The sequence below is a fragment of the Prosopis cineraria genome, unplaced genomic scaffold, assembly GCF_029017545.1.
Source record: "Prosopis cineraria cultivar Desert tree isolate PC_DT_omini unplaced genomic scaffold, ASM2901754v1 PC14, whole genome shotgun sequence".
NCBI classification, from domain to species: domain Eukaryota; kingdom Viridiplantae; phylum Streptophyta; class Magnoliopsida; order Fabales; family Fabaceae; genus Prosopis; species Prosopis cineraria.
The window spans coordinates 2213030-2233202 of NW_026555345.1; the positions used below are offsets into that span (position 1 = coordinate 2213030).

Genomic DNA, 20173 nt, shown 5'->3' on the forward strand with positions numbered 1-20173 from the left:
AAACATTTTACAGAGCCAACTCAGCCCTCAGCAGGAGTAGTGGCGCTAATTTGTAAATATCACAAAATATCAGTCATCGCTCTGTAAAATAGACCCGATAACAAGGATCCCAGAGGCGCCAAAGGGCATGCTCACCGGTCATTGCCCTGGCTACGGTTGTGGATCGGGTTCGAGATCCTTAACCCAAACCTGGATCCAAAAACGATGCATTTCAAACGAAAAGTAAAGCACCAAATACGCAGAGAGAGCGAAGCAATGGCATGGCATTAAACATGATTGTTGTAGCAGAGAGGGAGGCTTGAATTGTTTGATTACTTCGTCGACACCTACGCTTTATCCCCCTTCTTTCTCTACTCTCTTCGCTCCGAAGTCTTTCTCCTTCTCCCTCTCTTTGGCTGAGGGTGGGGCTACGCCATGGATGGCTTTCTCGAGCTTCGTAATTGGACAATTCTGAGTCCCTCATTGTGAATTCCCCCCCTCATTTTGGCAATTTTGTGTTCGGATTTTTTTTGCCTTGTTTGACATGGAGGCTTTGATCGAGCTGTGCGACCTCATTGCGCAGAATCCAGCGCAATTCTCTGATAAACTGTCGTGGATATGCGGCAAATGCCCGTCCCCCGAATCCCTCTCGTCGGGATCTCCTAGGGTTTCCCGTTCTCAACTCCATGCCATCCTTGTTGTGGCCCGTTTTTTATCCAAGTGCTCCGATTGCAGCGATCTCCGTCCCAAGTCTGTCGTTCTTGAGTTTCTACGGTCAATTCCTCATTCTTTCGACCAATCATTTTGGCCGCAATCGTTTAATGGTAATTCCATTGCAAGTTTCTTTGTGGATTTCTTAAGTTACGTGATGAAAGCGACTGAATTGTCGCCAGAGTTTGCTGACGACGTCGCTGAGTTCTCAGGAGAAGTAATCATATCGGCGATTGGCCGGGGGGGTGAACTATCGGGTATTGCTAAGGCTTTTTTGGTCGCTTTGTCGCAAAACTTTCTTCCCATTTCCGCTCCGGATGCGAATAAACTGGTTACTTGTCTTATTGATCAGTTTGCTTTCCCGATCCCCGTCACGGGGGCGCCAATGGAACATATTGGGGTGAACTCGGAGAGTTCTTCGTCCCAGAGCTCTCCTCTGAATGGAAACCACCATTCTCAACCCAATTCTATTGCAAGCCCGGGGAATTCTACTAGCAGTGCAGCTTCTAAAGCTGCAGATGATGCTAGCACTGCCTCGTCAAGAGCGTCAGTGATGAATGGGGACCGCAATTTGTGGTTAAGTAGTGCCGATCAGTTGACCGTGAACTTGGGTTTACACGATGGTGGTGTCAGTGGCACTTCGTCAGGACTGCAAGTTGCCTCCTTCGAGGAAGAGTCTGTGGGGAGCTTGGAGAAACAAGAAATAGCCTTTAAATTGATAGGGCACATACTGGATAAGGTCCAAATTGATCCAGGGCTTTTGGAGCAGGTTGGGTTAGTTGCAAAGAAGCAGATTCAGTCCATGACCGTTTTCCTAAGGGTAATATCTTTCTGATCGTGCTCACAATGCATTTATATTTTTCTCTGTTCTACGCGTTGATGTGATCATAAAGTATATTTTAAATCTACCGGATGATAGAAGTATATTCATGTTGGTTGTATCTGCAGATAAGGAAGAGGGAATGGAATGAGCAAGGGTCACTTCTAAAAGCCAGAATCAATACCAAATTATCAGTCTATCAAGCTGCTGTAAAACTGAAAACCAAGAGTCTCTCATTACTGGATGCTGATGGGAAATCTGTCAAGAGATTAGTTTATGGGGCAGTTGCGTTATTGATTGATGCTGCTGAGGCATGCTTACTCTCTGTGTGGCGGAAATTGAAAACTTGTGAAGAGCTCTTTGGTTCCTTGCTTCTGGGTGTAGCAGAAATTGCTATTGCCAGGGGAGGTCAGCCATTGCGTATCTTGCTCATTCGTTTAAAACCAATTGTTCTGACTGTTTGCGCACAGGTGCAACCTTTTCAGCTTTCAAATATGCATTTAATTTGGCATTTGATAGTATGAAGTTTTGTCATTTATTTATTTTTTAACTTTAAAATGTTAGCTTTACAGGCTGATACATGGAGTGGCAGCCAAGGGGCCATGTTTGAGAGTGTCACCAAGGCAAGTGGTCAGATAATTGAATCTTGCTGGTTGAAGGAACGGGCGCCTGTAGACACATACATCATGGGATTAGCTGCAAGCATCCGTGAACGAAGTGATTATGAGGAACAGGTTCATATAATAAATAACGATTACATATCCAAAGGATAAATAAGAATATAGTTGTGTCTGTATTGTGCTGTTCATGATTTTAAGGAATTAATTGTTATAAAACTTTCAAGTTGATGTGTGTATAATGCATATTTTTGACATTCCTATATATTTTAACCTTAGAATGTTTAAGGTTTGTGTTTTATAATGCTTTAACATTTATTCCCTTGACACTCATGCATGCAATTGTTTCCTTTCGTTGCTCTGATTTGAGACGGATTCAAATTTTAACGGTGGTCACATCCATATGCAGCAGGTTTGACCTGTTTAATCAGCATCATATTTTGTGCTTATTAATATCTTTGTGTTCATTCACGCTAACTTTATCTATTCATAACAATTTATGTCATGTGCATGCTTATAGTGTTTCCTTGTCTGTTAGGAAACCAGGGAGAAACCTGCAGTTCCTTCTGTACAGCTTAATGGTATACGCCTGCTTGCTGATCTGACTGTTGCAGCCAGCAAGTCTGAACTGGTAGACATGATATTGCCTCTTTTTATTGAAAACTTAGAAGAGGGTGACGCTTCAACTCCCAGTTTATTGAGACTTCAAGTATGGAATTTTGACTCCATCGCATGGATTTTGATACTCATACAAAATTCTATTAGTATACTGTTTATCATCCCTTGTGATCCATTATCTGTTTACTCTCAAGATTAAATGGTGCAAATTTGACGTTGTTTTTGCTGTAACCCTTTCAGCTTCTTGATGCTGTGTCTCGAATGGCAAGCTTAGGTTTTGAGAAGTCTTACCGAGAAACAGTTGTTCTGATGACTAGGAGTTATTTAAGTAAACTTTCCAGTGTTGGATCAGCTGAGAGCAAAACAGAAGCATCTGAGGCCACAACAGAGCGTGTTGAAGTATGTTTTATAATGTCAATCACACAGTAAACTTTGAGTTGCTTGATGTAACTCTTCATCAAATGGATTCTCACTAGTTCAATTACATTCTAGACTCTTCCTGCAGGATTTCTTCTCATTGCTAGGGGTCTCAGTGATACTAGGTTGCGTTCAGATTATCGTCATCGATTGCTCTCCTTGTGTTCAGATGTTGGTTTGGCTGCTGAGTCCAAAAGCGGAAGGTAGGCCTATTTTTCTGCTGAGCACATGGCATATGTTTCTTGTGATTTCTTGATAATATTTGTAATGAAGTCTGCGATTAGAATTTGGTTAGATCCTTTATTTAAATTTTATGTTAAATTATACATTCTGAAGATTTCACATCTTATGCCTTTGTGCTATACAGGAGTGGAGCAGATTTTCTGGGTCCCCTGCTTCCAGCAGTTGCTGAGATATGTTCTGATTTTGATCCTACATTAAATGTGGAACCATCACTTTTGAAGTTGTTTCGAAATCTATGGTTTTATGTTGCTCTTTTTGGCTTAGCACCTCCGATACAGAAAATTCAGCTGCCTTCCACAAAAACTGTTTCCAATACCCTTAACAGTTTGGGAAGCATGGGTGCTCTTGCTCTGCAGGCTGTAGGCGGACCATATATGTGGAATATAGAGTGGTCTTCTGCTGTTCAGCGTATTGCTCAAGGGACTCCTCCACTAGTAAGTTGATACTAAGACATCATCATTAGCACTTGTCGATAAACAGTTTTTTTCCTTCTCAATGTATGTTAAGTTATTATGTTTTGGTATCTTGCCAAATTATTTTTGCACGGTATTTTTGTCCTTCATAATCAAGTGGGATTGTTATGTCATTTGGTTATCCTGGACTTGTTACCAGTGCTATATTTTATTGGGAGTTGATTTGAGCGACGTTATCTTTGTTGGTGGCTTATGCTTGTTTTAATCCTTTGCTTGTCGTATAACAGATTGACTTTTGTTATTTGTATGTTTGAAGTTGTGTAAGAAGAATTTGCCTTTCTGTGTTTTTTGTGTTTATCCTCAGAAAGATAAAGATCAAACTGGCTGCTTTGGAAATTCATTCCATTGAATGCATGCATACTTTCATTGGATGGATCTACAGAGGGATGGGATTGGAAGTTGGAACTATGTGAATTGATCATGAATGGCATATTTTCGAAGCATGACATGCAAGCATTGAAATCAACCACTTGATACTTCACAATTTGTTAACCCTGTTGGTTTTAAAGTTTGATTTATGCAACTGGAAGGATTGTTTTTCAAGCATTGCTAGAGTCTTATGATTTGAAAGTTGATTTGCAATTAATGAGAGTGGGTGTAGCCATTGTGCACCTTTGATATCACTGTTTTTGAGGTTACATAATACTTACTCTTCTTTCTTGATCAGTAGTATGTTATGGCTTACAATACTTTAATAACCTTTAATGCAAGGCAAACTTATGTAAACTGATATTAGAGATTGCAACCATTTAGTTCCGTAGTAATTCTAATGTACTTGCGCCATTACCCCTAAAATATTTTATTATTTGGGGAAAGCTTTGGCATTTACGGATCAGTCATTATTTATTAAAAAGGCAATGTGTGTGTGTGTGTGTGAGAGAGAGAGAGAGAGAGTTCGTACCATGACTGGTAAGAACCTTGAAACCTGTGATTAAATGCTTTATAAATACTTTGAAAATACCTTGAAACTGTTGATAAAATGCTTTTATACTTTAAAAATATCTTTTGGATTATGCCATCATATGGTTTTTTTCTTTGTTATTCTTTTTGACTCCTTGAAATTCAGTGCGATTAATTTTATATGAATCTCTATCCTTAAGAGAACTTGTCATTTTTGCTATAAAAATAGAACTCCTTAGCGACTATACAGATAAGATTAAATTCAGTGGCATTCTTATTGTCTCCCCTTGTTTAAGTTAATTTAAATCAGCCTAAAGCTTTCCTTCAACATCTCTTTGTTCTTGTCAAGGTTGTTAGCACTGTGAAATGGCTTGAGGATGAATTTGAACTGAATGCCCTGCACAACCCTGGAAGTGGCAATGAGAAAGCTGCTCTTGCTCAGAGAGCTGCCCTTTCTGGAGCTTTAGGGGGGCGGGTTGATGTTGCAGCAATGACCACAATCTCAGGTTGATAGCATTAACTTCTCATTTATTGTTTTTGAAAATCTATGAATCACTTGCATTTGGTAGAGGTTTTGCTTTGTTTTAAGCATGTACCAGATCCTCCTGCCTTCACTCGTAGCACTCCTGCATTCAATTTCAGACACATTTCAATTTTGAACATTACGTTTAAGTAAGATGATGGTTCTTGTGCTGCAGACATTTCAGGAACTTTTTGAGTCATGTGCAGAATATATCATTGGACAACTTGTTTAGGCCTTTTGCTTTTGGCATGCATTTTGTTGAATAATTATTTGTTACACGATATGCCTCCTTTGATGAACTTAATATATTTAGATTTAAATTTTAAACATATTATAACTCATCTATGTTTTTTGTTATTAAAAAAAAATGTGAATTTATAAATAAAATTATTATTATTATTATTATTATTAGACATGACGTGACCTCTTTTTAACATATTCCTCCACTGTATGCGAGGGTCTGTTAATGAAAATTTATATGTGCTGTCCTTGTTCGTCTTAACAAATAATATTATCATCATACTCAATTTTAAATGTTGGTTAAAATTTCTTTGTTCTGTATGATAAATGTACACACCATGTCTGAACTTCTATATTCATTTTTTCCTGATGTTAAATATAATGATCTTTTGCTCTTCATTGTGCAGGAGTGAAGGCTACCTATCTTCTTGCTGTAGCTTTTCTGGAGATAATCCGCTTCAGCAGCAATGGTGGTATCCTAAATGGTGGCAGCGCTATGACTGCTTCTAGAAGTGCCTTTACATGTGTCTTTGAATATCTTAAGACTCCAAATCTAATGCCTGCTGTCTTCCAGTGTTTAATAGCAATTGTCCACAGGGCTTTTGAGACTGCTGTTGCATGGCTGGTAGGTATAGTTTTGGCTACAATTTGCTGTAAAGCTTAAGCTGGCTGACTGGAAATTGAATCAACTAGTAAAATTGAAATGTGTTCGAATCACCAATGTTGCTCTTTATGTGCACTGATGTGGACCATTGAACCTCATCTAGACATGTTTTTATGAAACTTAGATCCGGGAGGAGTTATATTGCTACTCTGGTTACCAATTTTATAAATGTCTCACTGATATGATCACATCACCTCGGTAGCTTAAGCTTATAGGGAAAAATGCTTGATTAATTTTTGTAATGGATTTTTTTTCCTTTGCTCTTTGCTTCTCATGCAATATGCTTAGGAGTTATTGGAAATATGCTACAGGAACAAAAAAGTTATTCACCACTATAAGTAATATAGTTGTCATTTTGCAAACCGATCATTGAAAATTATGCTTATGTTCTTTAAGTCAGTAGATTTTTAATCTACACCTCCACTTGGCTCACACATCATCTCAAAATTTTTAATGAGTGTTCTTTCTTCTTTTTTTATTTTCACTGCTTACTTTTTCTATAGGAGAAATAGTATACCTGTGAGCAAAATTGATAATGGCGTGATGAACAGTGTGTCAAGTTTTGCAAATTTAAATCATATAGAGAGCAAAAATGTTTCTTCTAAATGCACTTTCAATAGAATGTATGTCCTAGAGCTTGCCCATCGATGCTCAAAGCTTGTTTAACCTGTAACCAGATAGTGAATAATTTGTTGTGGAATAACTTTATTTGATTATTTCTATAATTTCCATCTGGATCAACAGCAAAATATTAGGTCTTTTTAGCAATCAGATGATTGTTAGATATATATATATATATATATATATTTTAATCTAGACCATGCATATCCAATCCAAAGATTGTGTTGTGCTCTCCCCTTTCCAAGGTTTAGAGTCTAGTGCCCTCATTTGAGCACATCTGTTTCTGTTAAAAGTAGGTAACCTTGTATAATTTGCTGTTTATTCATCATCAGTGTCTTTGCTTTACACGGCATGAAGATGACTGCTGCTTTGATCTGGCTTCAGGAAGATCGAGTATCTGAAACGGGCCATGAAGCTGATGCCAGGGACTCAGCCCTTACTGTCCATACTTGTTTTCTAATCAAAAGTCTGTCCCTGCGGGAGGAGCCTATTCGAGATATTGCTGTGAACTTGTTGACTCAACTTAGGGATAAGTTTCCACAGGTAAATTTTTGAGTGGTTTTTTACAAATGTGATTGGGTGTGAATTTATTTATTGAATGCCACCTTCAAATCCTTTTCTTAAAGTCTCCTCGATATTTCAGATTGAACTATATTCTTGCAGGTCTTATGGGATTCATCCTGTGTAGATTCATTGCTATTTTCATTTTATAACGACTCTTCATCTGCTGTCATCAATGATCCTGCTTGGACAATGACAGTCCGTTCCTTGTATCAAAGAATTGTTCGAGAGTGGATCATTAAATCACTTTCAAGTGCTCCTTGCACTAGCCAGGGCCTTCTTCAGGTTGACATGAGCTCTTTCATTGATTAAATAATTTAAATTACCAAAATTTCTGTCACCTTTCACCAGTATATTAACATCTTGGGCAAGTAATTTTCTCTGAAGGGACTAACTTAAAGCGTTTAACTGTAGAGGGACTGACTGACTCTCTCTCCTTTACAGCATGAATAAAAGCTGTTCATTTAGAATTGAAATTTGCTTTGGCCAAAAAAAAAAAGAATTGAAATTTCCTTTCTTCTTTCTTTTTTAATGGCATGTCAAATGTATATAGGGTGAATTTTATAGAAAGTTTCAGTTGATATCTTTCATTATCTAATAAATTTGTTTGCATCTTACCTCTGATTGGTTACCCTTGTTTGCACTTTTCTTTTCTTGACTTTTTGTGGTAAGTATGATCTAGAAAGGCTATTCCATTACTACAATAAGCCTTGTCCCACTAGGTGGGGTTGTGTTATAGCTGGTCTATGTTAGGCCCTACAATAGCATGCAAGGCCTATCTATGTTTGCAGCTGGTCCTAAGTCTGAATAAAGGAGGAGGGTTGTGTTAGACCTCAATGGCCAAGTGTTAGACCTCAATGGCCAACACAAAACTTTGTTAAATCTCACATGAATGTGGACAATAAAGGTTGTTCCATTTCTATTTAAATTTAGTTCTGAAATCAGTCCTACAATAGCATGTTGTTTTTTTGCAGTGCTTAACATCTTTCCATTTAGATTGTTGCTACAAATCACTTTCCATTTTAAATTTTTACTGGGAGCTGTTTTCAAAATTATTATTAGTCAATTCCTTCAGGGGCTTTGTATTTTAATCTCCATTGACATGTTTCACTTCAGGATAAACTTTGCAAGGCAAACAACTGGCAAAGGGCACAGCCCACTACTGATGTTGTTTCACTTTTGTCTGAGATACGGATTGGCACTGGGAAGAATGACTGTTGGACAGGCATACAAACAGCAAATATACCGGCAGTCATGGCTGCTGCGGCTGCAGCTTCAGGAGCAAACTTAAAACTGTCAGAAGCCTTTAATTTAGAAGTTCTCAGTACTGGCGTAGTGAGTGCAACAGCTAAGTGCAACCATGCTGGAGAAATTGCTGGCATGAGAAGGTTGTATAACAGCATTGGCGGTTTTCAAAGCAGTACTGCACCAACTGGTTTTGGGCTTGGTGGGCTTCAAAGAATTATATCTGGAGCTTTTCCTCAACAGCCACGGGCTGAAGATGATGCATTTAATGCAATGCTGCTTAATAAGTTTGTACGTTTGCTTCAACACTTTGTTAACATAGCAGAAAAAGGTGGGGAGGTCGATAAGTCTCAATTTCGCGAGACTTGTTCTCAGGCTATTGCACTTCTTTTGTCAAATTTGGTAAGCATAATTCTTATGGGTGTTGCTATGTCAAAATTGTAAGCAATCATGTAGCTTTGTCTGAGATATAATTTTTTTCCTTTTGGACAAAGGGTTCTGAATCTAAATCAAATGTAGAGGGCTTCTCGCAACTTCTGCGCCTTCTTTGTTGGTGTCCTGCTTATATTTCTACTCCTGATGCAATGGAAACTGGTGTTTTCATATGGACATGGTTGGTTTCAGCTGCCCCTCAACTTGGGGCTCTTGTCCTTGCTGAGCTTATTGATGCTTGGTTATGGACAATTGACACCAAACGGGGTCTTTTTGCATCTGAAGCAAGGTTTGCTGGGCCGGCTGCAAAACTGAGGCCTCATCTTTACCCTGGGGATCCTGAAGTGCAGCCTGAGATTGATCCTGTTGAGCAGATAATTGCTCATCGACTATGGCTTGGATTTCTTATTGATCGCTTTGAGGTTAGGAGTTCTAACCCATGCTATATTCTCATCTTTGTCAACTTATCTTTTCTGGCACCTTCACTTGTTATTGAAAGTTTATCTTCAAATCTGGAACAGCTTGTTGAAGGCGGGGAATGTTTGATAGTTATTTTTGAAAATATTAAAGTAAGATTGTTTACTTTTGTTGCATTCCTTTTTAGTTCATTTGTGAATTCAGTGAAATCGCCAATTTTAAGATGTGATATGAATTATGATTTTGAGCCTTGAGCTGAGTAAGTTTTTCTTTAAAACATGACTCCATGCTAAGTGGATATTCTTTGTTGATCCTTCTTATTCAAGCATTATCTGGTGGTATCAAAACTTTATTTTTCTTTACGAATGGTATATATTGCCAAAATCTATTGAAAATTTCTGCCTAATATATTGTGATCTAATATTACTTTGATCCTGCTTCTTCAAACAGTGTTCTCTTCTGAATCTTCTAATGAATACTGTGGTGGTTCTTTACATTCTAATTTTTTTAATTTTAAATATATGGGAAACTATTGATTGCATCATTATTTTCTTGTGGTAAAATTGTGTTAGCTTAGCTAAATGAAATTACAAATGTCTATTTATTAATTCTATGTTTGGTTCCCTGGTGCATGCCATTTTTTGTTTTTTGTTGTTTAGGTAATTCGGCACCAAAGTGTGGAGCAACTCCTACTTCTGGGTCGGATGTTACAGGGGACAATAAAAAATTACTCAATCTTTACTCGCCACCCTGCAGCCACTGGTACCTTTTTTACTTTCATGCTCCTAGGTCTCAAGTTTTGCTCTTGCAAGTTCCAGAGCAATCTACATAACTTTCAACTTGGGATTCAGCTGCTGGAAGATCGGGTTTATCGGTAAACACGAGTGACTCTTATTGTTTACCTTTTGCACTTATTCTAAATTATTCTATTTGTGTCATACTATAATTCTGGTATTGTAATAGGCTTCAGTAAATTTTATTAAGTTGTTTGCTTTCTTGTTTTAAATGAAGCATGCGTGCTGCTAACACATGCTACGGTTCATAAAATGTGATCATGAACAATATTTTAGTTCATCTCATCACTCCTACACAAGGTTTTTAATTCTATTACCTTCATTAATTTGAAAAAATCCCTGAAACTGTGCAACTGAGACCGACTTCAATTTTAGATTGTCAAAATTTTTATGCATGTTAATGTGCTCCTTAGAACTTAGGTCAAATTTATGAAGAATGGGCAAATGTGAGGCATGTGTATTGTTTGCATGTGGTAAAATATGCATCCCATACATCCCAATCTTCTTGCTGTGCTGTCATGTTCTAGGGGTCTATGCATGACTTACGACTAAAGATATGGTTTGACTGTGCTGTCATGCCTGGGATTGTCTTCTTAGTCTGTGTTTCATAGCTTTCTTGTGTCACCTTAGAGTCCCTTTAAAGGTTGGTGGTTGTCTCGATGGTTTATGGTGGGTAAAAGGGTATTGACCTTTCAAAATGTGGGGAAACGCAGCATGGCAGGCCAACAATCTGTTTTTGTTGATTAATCATGTCTAAACGTGGGCTGCATACCTCTTTTTTTTCTTCCATTTTTCTTTCCTCCTTATTTTCTCTTGCTATCTGAACAAGGGAAAGCTATTTTCCCTCCTATTTTCCTCTACTAGTTTTCTTTCCCCCTACTTTTCTCTCCATCTGAACATAAGATAAATTATTTTGTTGGTTGATTATGCATAACAAAATGTTATTTGTTATTGACTATTGATAACAACGTTATACTTTATTATTTTATATGAATATTTTATGCTATTTTACTTGACAAAATTGCTGTATCTCGTGGCCATACCTGTACCAATGCAACACTGGCTGGGATGGGTTAGACGTGTGTGAATGTGTCATGCCATCTCAGCCGCTGTACCTGCTACATGGAAGTCTTAAGGCCAAATCCTATGTTATTTGCTGTGTCCATTTGAAAATTTCAAGGAACCTGTGGTCGTAATTAGGATAAACAGTAGGGTAGTTTATCCCTGTTCTTCTCTTTTGTTTTTTTGTCCTTGAGTAACATTTATATATTTCATCATGATTTCAAATTCTTTATCAACTTACATTTTTTTGTTGTTGCAATTTTTGTAGTCATTAGTTGTTGAATATGTGGTTATTTTTGTTCTCCTTTGTATGGTTAAATTGATGTTGTTTCTTGGTGGGTGTTGCAGAGCCTCTTTGGGTTGGTTTGCATATGAGCCTGAATGGTATGACTCAAATTATGCAAATTTTGCACAGAGTGAGGCCCAGTCTGTTTCTCTATTTGTTCACCACCTTTCAAATGAGAGAGATGTTATCCAGAATGGTTCAAAAGGAAGTGGACAAGAAAATGGAAGCAATTTGGTGGATGCGGTAATAATTATATATGCAATGTTGAAATCGTAACACACGGATTTTTACATCTTTGTGTCTACTTCAAATTATTGTCTTTTATACTATTCAACTTCATTTTTAATGTCAGCACTGTTTTTTGCTGTGTATTTTCTAAACATTTGTGCTATTTTTCTAAAGATTTATTTGTGCACAGAATAATCAAGATCATCCTGTTTGGGGTCAAATGGATAACTATGCTGTAGGGAGAGAAAAATGCAGACAGCTACTTTTAATGCTTTGTCAACATGAGGCAGATAGGCTTGAGGTCTGGGCACAGCCAACAAACACAAAGTATATAAATATATACACCTTTTCTTATTGTAGAATGAATGGTATTTTTGTTTTTTGTTTTTTGAAATTCTTTTCTAGAACAATCTTGCCCACTACCTGTTCAATTTCAGGGATTCTGGTGTGCGACCCAAGATTAGCTCAGACAAATGGATAGAATACGCTAGGACTGCCTTCTCTGTGGATCCTAGAATTGCATTATCCTTGGCCTCGAGGTTTCCAACCAATGCTTTGTTGAAGTCTGAAGTAACTCAGCTGATTCAGGTATATTTCTTCCTCATGATCAATCTTGTAAACAAGAAGTCCTAATCAGTTGAATCATTGATTATTATTGGGATTGACTAAGTGGGTCAGAATGTGCTGTCATTTGAACAATTTTTTTTATTTATCTTGAAGGAAAGAAAGAGAAAAAGAACAGTTATTTGGAAGTCTGCCAACAAATTAGTTGAATTATTTTACAGCAGAAAATTATTTAATGTCTCCTCAGATGTTGTCAGTGCACCTATTGCTTGGCCAATGGCGGTCAATTTTGTCTTGTTCATTTGGTTTCAAGGAAGTTGAAGAATTACAATTTTTTTTTTTGGGGGGGTGGGGGGGTGGGGGGCCCTGTTTTATGAACAGATATGCTGGTCAGGAGAAAGCGTGAAATGAACGACCTTGTTCTCTGAACAATATTTTGAAAACTGTTTCTGGGGGCTTACCTTTTTCCTATGGCGTTGTTTTGGCTTTCTTTTGGTGCTGTGCATAAAGTTTCAGAGTGTCTGTTTGATAACTTTGTTACAAGTTTACTACTGTTTTACTCCTAAAGTCCTCTTCAGCATCTCTTTTTCTGAATTTTTTTTAATCAATGGAGAAAAAAAGACTAATTTTGAGTCACTGGTTGATATAAATTATCAGCATGATGCAACTGAAATGAGTGTTTTGAAACGTTAGCTGAGGTTTCCAAACGTTTTTTATTCTAATAGAATTCAAATATTCCTTTCCATAGTTTGAAATAAATGCTGCTTAGAATATGAGGAAGATATATCATCAGCCTTGGGTTATACTTGCTATCAGATGTTTTTTGTGATTAGGCCTTCACTGTTGGATGGGATTATCCTTGTTTACATCACTTCTTTTTCATTTCAGTATCACCTAGTTGGCACTCTTCATCGTCTAATTTGTCAACTTGCAAACTATGATATATTTGAGCCTTTTCTTTGTCAACTTGCAAACTATGATATATATGAGAGCCTTTTCTTTCCAGGAACATATATTGGATATGCGCAACATACCAGAAGCATTACCTTACTTTATCACCCCTAAGGCCATTGACGATAATTCAGTGCTTCTGCAACAATTACCTCATTGGGCTGCTTGTTCAATCACCCAAGCTCTAGAATTCCTTACTCCTGCATACAAGGGGCATCCCCGTGTCATGGCATATGTTCTAAGGGTTTTAGAGTCCTATCCACCTGAGCGAGTAACCTTTTTTATGCCACAGCTGGTGCAGTCCTTGCGATTTGATGACGGGGTTAGTTATCTACTTGAGTTTAACTTCATTGTTTACCCACTTTATGAATTGTTTCCTTCTACATTGAGTTTCTTCGAACCTCAACCCTCATTTATTATTCTTTGTCCACCTGCATCTCCTGCATATGTAAACCATGTTGGTTCGAAGTGAAAGATTAGGGGTATGAGCTGAATTGGATCAATTATCCATGAATTCTTCATGTTGAATCTCATTCACTTCATTACGGGTATCTGCATCTCATGTTGATTCTTATGGGATTTTTTTGTCATTTCCTTTTCCACTGCATTTCAAACTCACTCAGCTTTTTGGTGTCTTAATTCCATTCTCTCTCCATTTCATTCAGATGGTTCCTATGCTTCTTTCCACCTCCTGAAAAGTGTAGGTCACATGTCTTTTACATAACATGCTTAAGCTACTGGGTTACAAGTGGAAATCCTATATTTAGTTGAACATCTCATACTCATTTGGCTCATACTATTTTTAATGAAATTAACCTCCTTATAGGTTTTGCATTTATTCTCGTATCTGGCCGCTATTATTATTTGCAGAAATTAGTTGAGGGATATCTCCTCAGAGCTGCTCAAAGGAGTGACATATTTGCCCATATTCTAATCTGGCATTTGCAGGTATAATATGATTTTTAATTTGGATGTAATTATATTATGTTTTTCTATTTTTCTTACCCATATTTTTTCTCCTTATCATGTCAAACTGTTTGGTCAATATCTACTTTTTTGACTTGAGTTTTACGTTTATTATATAATATGCTGTCTGGTAATGAGTTTATTTTGGACAGGGTGAGACTGTTCCGGAGCCAGGAAAAGATCCTACCATGGCAAAGGTATTCTAACAGCTAACATCTCTGCTTTTTGTTTTGTTTTGTTTTTGTTATCATATACTGATGAAAATGCCATCCATATATCAGTATATGCCATCCATATAAAAAATATATGGATGGCATTTTCATCAGTATATGATAACAAAAACAAAACAAAACAAAAAGCAGAGATGTTTAGGAAAACAAAAATTTTAATTCCAAGTGCTTAAATTTTAGATAGACTGTATTATGCATTGTTTAGGAAAACCTGATGACATATCTGACTATTTACTTTTAGATTTAGCCTTCAGGCCAATAAGTATCTGACTATTTAGCTGCTGCTGACTTCAGAGTTACATTATAGGCGCAGTATGCACAATGCAATTAGAGATATTGAGATACAGGCTTAGTCATCCAACATTTGAAAATCAGTTAGGCTGACAATGGTATTATGAAGAATAATATGTTGTGGTGTCTTAACAGACAAAATGATGCTGCAATAAAATAATAAAGTCCATGATCATGGAACAGCATCAACATTACTGTTGCTACGCATTACATTTTCATCCTTTCAGATGCCCTGTTCTACTTATTCCTAAAAAGCTTCAAACTGGCACCACTTTATAAAGTAATACTGAGGATTATTTTATGATGTAAATTTACTATTTTAGTCTGTTTCCAACTAGTTGCTGAAAAGTCTGTATTTTTTTGTCCATGTATTTCAGAATGCTTCGTTTCTAGCACTGCTTCCAGCTGTAAGGCAGCGGATCGTTGATGATTTTAGTCCAAAGGCACGTGACATCTTTAACAGAGAATTTGATTTTTTTGACAAAGTTACATCCATCTCTGGAGTACTCTTTTCACTGCCCAAGGATGAACGTCGTGCTGGCATCCGAAAGTATGTTTGCATGTGTATTTATGTTTATATTTTCCGCATATTCCAAGATCTGGTTTTAATTTTTATTTTTTAAACTGAACTTTTGGTGTTTTTTAGATAGAAGTTGATGTTTTCTTGTACCATCCATGGTAGGGAGTTGGAGAAAATTGAAGTAACTGGTGAAGACCTTTATTTACCGACAGCTCCCAACAAGCTTGTTAGGGGTATTCAAGTAGATAGTGGAATTCCCTTACAGTCAGCTGCAAAAGTCCCTATTATGATCACATTTAATGTAATAGACCGAGATGGGGACGAAAATGATATAAAACCACAAGCTTGCATTTTCAAGGTTAGCTTTATCTTTTCTTTTTTAAAAAATAAAATCCACCCTAGGTTAAAAAATGTCTGATTTTTAATGTCAATTATATACTTCCCTTTTTGGCCTCTAATCAGTATTGAGAAGTACTGGATTACTATAATAAATTGATATTGTGTTTATTTGGGTGAGTTAATTTTTTTTTTTTTGGGCCAAGAGGAATTATTATTTTTTGTTAATTTTCTGTTTTTCTTTCTTTTTTGGGCTCTAACTACATCAGGTGGGATGTCTACATTAAGTTGGCATTAGAGCCCAACCTCAATATGCTTTCACTGTAGCTGTACCCTGAATTTGTGATTTTGTGACCTTATTTCCAAGCAACCCTGGACACCATTGAAAGCAGAACACCTTGATCTGCTGAAATTTGGTGTTCACGTTGCTAGAGAACACCCAAAACCATCAATTCTTACAAGAGACGGAGCCTGCACCAATGTCAAAGTTATTATCCTCTTGTTTGAGCATTTGTTTCAATAGATTTACCTTGCGAAGGCATTGAGCAAGGACTAAGTCTGCCACCAATGTTTTGTCTTGGATTGTCACCAGACATGAATGATGCTCCAGCATGGTTTCCTGTGCATTTTCCACTCCCTTTCTTCATAAGATATCATATAAACACTAATGGCTTTTGAGGATGAAAATTTTCTGTAATTATTACTGGCCTCCTTGCATAACTTATTTGATTATCTTGGAGCTCTTATTATAAATTACCCCATTTAACATGGAATGCTGATTGAACATAAGAGAAATGTACATAATAAGTGGTTACAGACTTCGAGCTGGAGGAATTGATTCTTTGGGCCTCTAGTTTATTCTTGTAATCTCTAGAGGAATGTGCTCCCTTTGAGATTTGATTTTTCTTGTACATGGACTGACATAATCTTATTTAAGGTTGGAGATGACTGTCGACAAGACGTTCTTGCCCTTCAAGTAATATCACTTCTCAGAGATATATTTGGGGCTGTTGGGCTAAATCTGTACTTATTTCCTTATGGTGTTCTTCCTACAGGTCCTGAGAGGGGTATAATTGAGGTGAGTTTATTGTTGTTATTCTGAAACACTGCAGTCTATAACCAGTATTCCATCATTGCTCATTTCTTTTGCACGTTTGGTGCAATATCTTGATACTTTTCTGTCTTATGAAATTTGAAAAATCTCCTTTTGACTGGTTGGTCTGTGTTAAATGTAAATGGTTTGTTGTTAAATATAGAATCAATCTGGGGTGCTGGTTGGTGTTTCAATACAAATATGAAAACATCATGTTGACCTGGCTGATAATTCGGGTATGGAAGTTGAAAGTGAAATTTGTTAAGGCGAGTTAGCTGATGTGCACCTTAAAATGATTATTATTATTTTACTTATAACCTGTATATTTTATAGTTGGGAGAAATATAGCATAGTTTGATGCAAATGAAGCTTGATTTGCACTTTACAGATTTTATATCTCTAAGAACTTGCATTGCAGTCCCAAGTTTGAGCTACTGGACTTTTTCCCATTTCATGTTATAAAGATTTCCTCTGCTCTCTTTATGGACTTCATGAAGTAAACAGCGGTGCTTGGGACTTGGGATCAATTATGCAGCCATAGAAGAATTGTAGATATTATGGCCTCTTTGGGTTGATCATAAATTTTTGTAAATTTTAGAACTTCTTGTGGAGTTTCATAAAAGGCATCGTAGCAAATAAGTAATGATGTCCCTCTTCAGGTCTCTTTATAGACTAGACTTTATTTTGGTCCCTAATGTTATTTTTATTTATTCTAGTTATGTAACACCATTAATCTCACTGACAGAAAATACTGATGTGTCGAAGAAATAAGAATGCATTTTGGGAGACTGACAACAAAGTCCCAAAATAAGGAATTTATGATAATTAAGTCCCTGACAAAATTTTCTGAAAAATAAGTTTCGAATATTGATTTAAACAGTTGCAAGCAAGAATCTCAATTGCAAATTGAGAATTATATTTAAAATTTAAATGTTCTACTTTCAATTAGAACTCTTGAATTTGCAGCTACCTGAATCAATATTTATAATTAAATTTTCAAGAAATTTTATTGAGGACTTAATTATTATAAATTCATTATTTTGAGACTTTAATGTCATAATCCCTAAATTTTTTCTTCTGTTTCTCTTGTTATGACTGCCCAACATTTTCATGGATTTGTAATTCGTAATTCCTTTATGCCTTTTCCAGGTCGTGCCCAATACCCGAAGTAGAAGTCAGATGGGGGAAACAACTGATGGTGGTTTGTACGAGATATTTCAACAAGATTATGGGCCTGTTGGCTCTCCCGGTTTTGAAGCTGCACGTGAGAACTTCATCATTAGCAGTGCAGGTTATGCTGTTGCCAGTCTTCTGCTTCAACCAAAGGATAGGCACAATGGGAACCTGCTCTTTGACAAGTAAGATCTTCCTTTCATGACTTTGTTAGCAAATTTGGGTTGAAATTGCTGATGGATTTTAACTCAGTTGTTGGCTCTCTAAGATTGAATATTATCTTGTATGGTCTTCGTGATAAATATTCTCATTTTCTGCCTTTAGTTTTTAACATTGTCACTAATATGCGCTTGCAGCGTGGGGAGGCTTGTTCATATTGACTTTGGTTTCATTCTGGAAACTTCTCCTGGTGGTAATATGCGGTTTGAAAGTGCACATTTTAAGTTGAGCCATGAGATGACACAATTACTAGATCCATCTGGGGTTATGAAAAGTGATACATGGAACCAATTTTTGAGGTAGTTATTTTGTTTACAACTTATTCTCCTCCTTATCTGTCTTGAACACACGTTAACATATCAAAACCTGATTCACCCCCCTCTCCATTTGTATACGCAGTCTCTGTGTAAAGGGGTACCTAGCTGCTCGACGTCATATGGATGGAATCATCACTACAGTGGCATTAATGCTCGACAGTGGACTACCTTGCTTCAGCCGGGGCGATCCAATCGGCAATCTTCGGAAGAGATTTCATCCTGAGATGAGCGATCGAGAGGCGGCCAATTTCATGATCCATGTTTGTTCAGATGCTTACAACAAGTGGACAACTGCTGGCTATGATTTGATACAGTATCTGCAGCAAGGCATTGAGAAGTAAGAGAATCAACGGCAGAGTTGATCTAACATGTACATGGTTGCTTGTAATGTTAACTGTCATTGTTTTCTTATAGCTATGATTTTTTCGAGGAATTTCCACGCCTATGGTAATTTAAGAGTGAATGGTAAAGGCAGACGAAGAATTTGAAGTTTTGTAATTTAGTGGATGTTCCTCGTGATGTAAAGATACTTTTGTAATCTTGTTTAATGGTAAATACAGTTTATTGCATTGATGTGAACAATTTTGTACGCCAAAACGAACATCCCAGGAAATTCTTCAATTCACTCCCCTATGAAGGGTGTTATGTTGTCCGGACAAGAATCTAGGGCTATCTGGTCAAATCTTCGTCATAAAAAGAAAAGAGTCAACAATAAAAATGGTTCCATTAGGATAACGAGGGAATGGTTCATAAAATGAAAATAGATGCATTATCCATCCATATTTTCTCAATTCAATAGCGAATTCGATGGTCCCTTTGATAAGTGAGAAAAGCTTAGAGGAGGTAGAAGAAATGATGTTCATGAATACCCACACTCACTATGCTTTTGTTTATTATATTTAGCAACAATAATAATAATTTACAAGAGGATTAGGTCAAGCAAAAGATGCTAGTTTCTCATAATAGGATGAATTAAAGTTTGAGTCCATTTTAAGAGGTGTCTACATATGGTATCTGACTATGTGTTCAATAGGAAGATATCTATGAGTAATTAAAAAAATAATAATAATTCCATTTTATTAATAATTGCACTGATATTATTTTTGTTGTGTTTAAATTTATTTTATTTTTTTGGGTCACATCAAATAATATATTCTCTTTAATCTTACATATATGTCATTTTGTAGAGAAAAAAAATTGATAACCCTTCTTGTAAGTCACTTTGCATGAAAAGATAGACATTTAATTACCTTCTTCCAACTTTGTCATTTCACTTTTTTTTTTTTTGTGTAAAGTGGTTTTAAGTAATTTAAATAAATAGGATTTATATCTTTAAATTTAAAAAACTTCATTTTTTTTAGGAAAAAGAAATTAATAGATATAAACGCACAATAAAAACTTGATAAATATACACTAAATCATAAAAATATTAAAAAAAGGCCTTTTCTTTTTTTTTTTTTTCCTTTTAGATTAAAAAAGTCAACTTCATTTCTTATTTTAAGGGCAAGGAGCAATCACATTACATCGTGCCAGGAGAGACAGGTAATGGGACCTTGCTTGTTTAATTAATTAATTAATGGTCCTATTTTATCATTTAGAGGTGTTTTTTGTCCAGTTGCTGATAATATAATCACCTTGGCAAACGAATAGTTTTACAGCTCA

The 20173-nt window shown here is 36.5% G+C and overlaps 1 protein-coding gene across 3 annotated transcripts; it reads left to right on the forward strand.

Annotated features, from left to right (window-relative positions):
* The first annotated feature begins 87 nt into the window (after positions 1-87).
* Positions 88-19093, forward strand: LOC129291972 (phosphatidylinositol 4-kinase alpha 1). Of its 3 annotated transcripts, XM_054929461.1 has the most exons (26): positions 105-1510; positions 1639-1980; positions 2083-2244; positions 2666-2836; positions 2986-3144; positions 3238-3365; positions 3530-3839; positions 5128-5284; positions 5949-6166; positions 7211-7369; positions 7490-7672; positions 8504-9034; positions 9127-9486; positions 10141-10355; positions 11686-11866; positions 12042-12178; positions 12289-12439; positions 13422-13688; positions 14237-14314; positions 14485-14529; positions 15231-15403; positions 15536-15731; positions 16647-16787; positions 17952-18160; positions 18332-18493; positions 18594-19093. In XM_054929461.1, exons 1-26 carry the CDS (start codon positions 524-526, stop codon positions 18850-18852), a joined length of 6081 nt encoding a protein of 2026 aa, XP_054785436.1. In that variant the 5' UTR covers positions 105-523; the 3' UTR covers positions 18853-19093. The 3 variants fall into 3 exon arrangements, 2 of the variants coding, with proteins under 2 accessions (XP_054785437.1, XP_054785436.1); XM_054929462.1 differs by lacking the exons at positions 16647-16787; positions 17952-18160; positions 18332-18493; positions 18594-19093 and having other exon boundaries at positions 92-1510; positions 15500-15639; XR_008588834.1 differs by lacking the exons at positions 15231-15403; positions 15536-15731; positions 16647-16787; ... (1 more) ...; positions 18332-18493; positions 18594-19093 and having other exon boundaries at positions 88-1510; positions 14193-14314.
* The last annotated feature ends 1080 nt before the right edge of the window (positions 19094-20173 follow it).

Excerpts from the sequence above, each read along its gene's own strand:
- LOC129291972 (XM_054929461.1), top strand. The coding sequence starts at position 524 with ATGGAGGCTTTGATCGAGCTGTGCGACCTCATTGCGCAGAATCCAGCG. Across the intron at positions 3,366-3,529 it reads GCTGAGTCCAAAAGCGGAAG|GAGTGGAGCAGATTTTCTGG; the intron begins GTAGGCCTATTT and ends TGTGCTATACAG. Across the intron at positions 13,689-14,236 it reads CCTTGCGATTTGATGACGGG|AAATTAGTTGAGGGATATCT; the intron begins GTTAGTTATCTA and ends TATTATTTGCAG.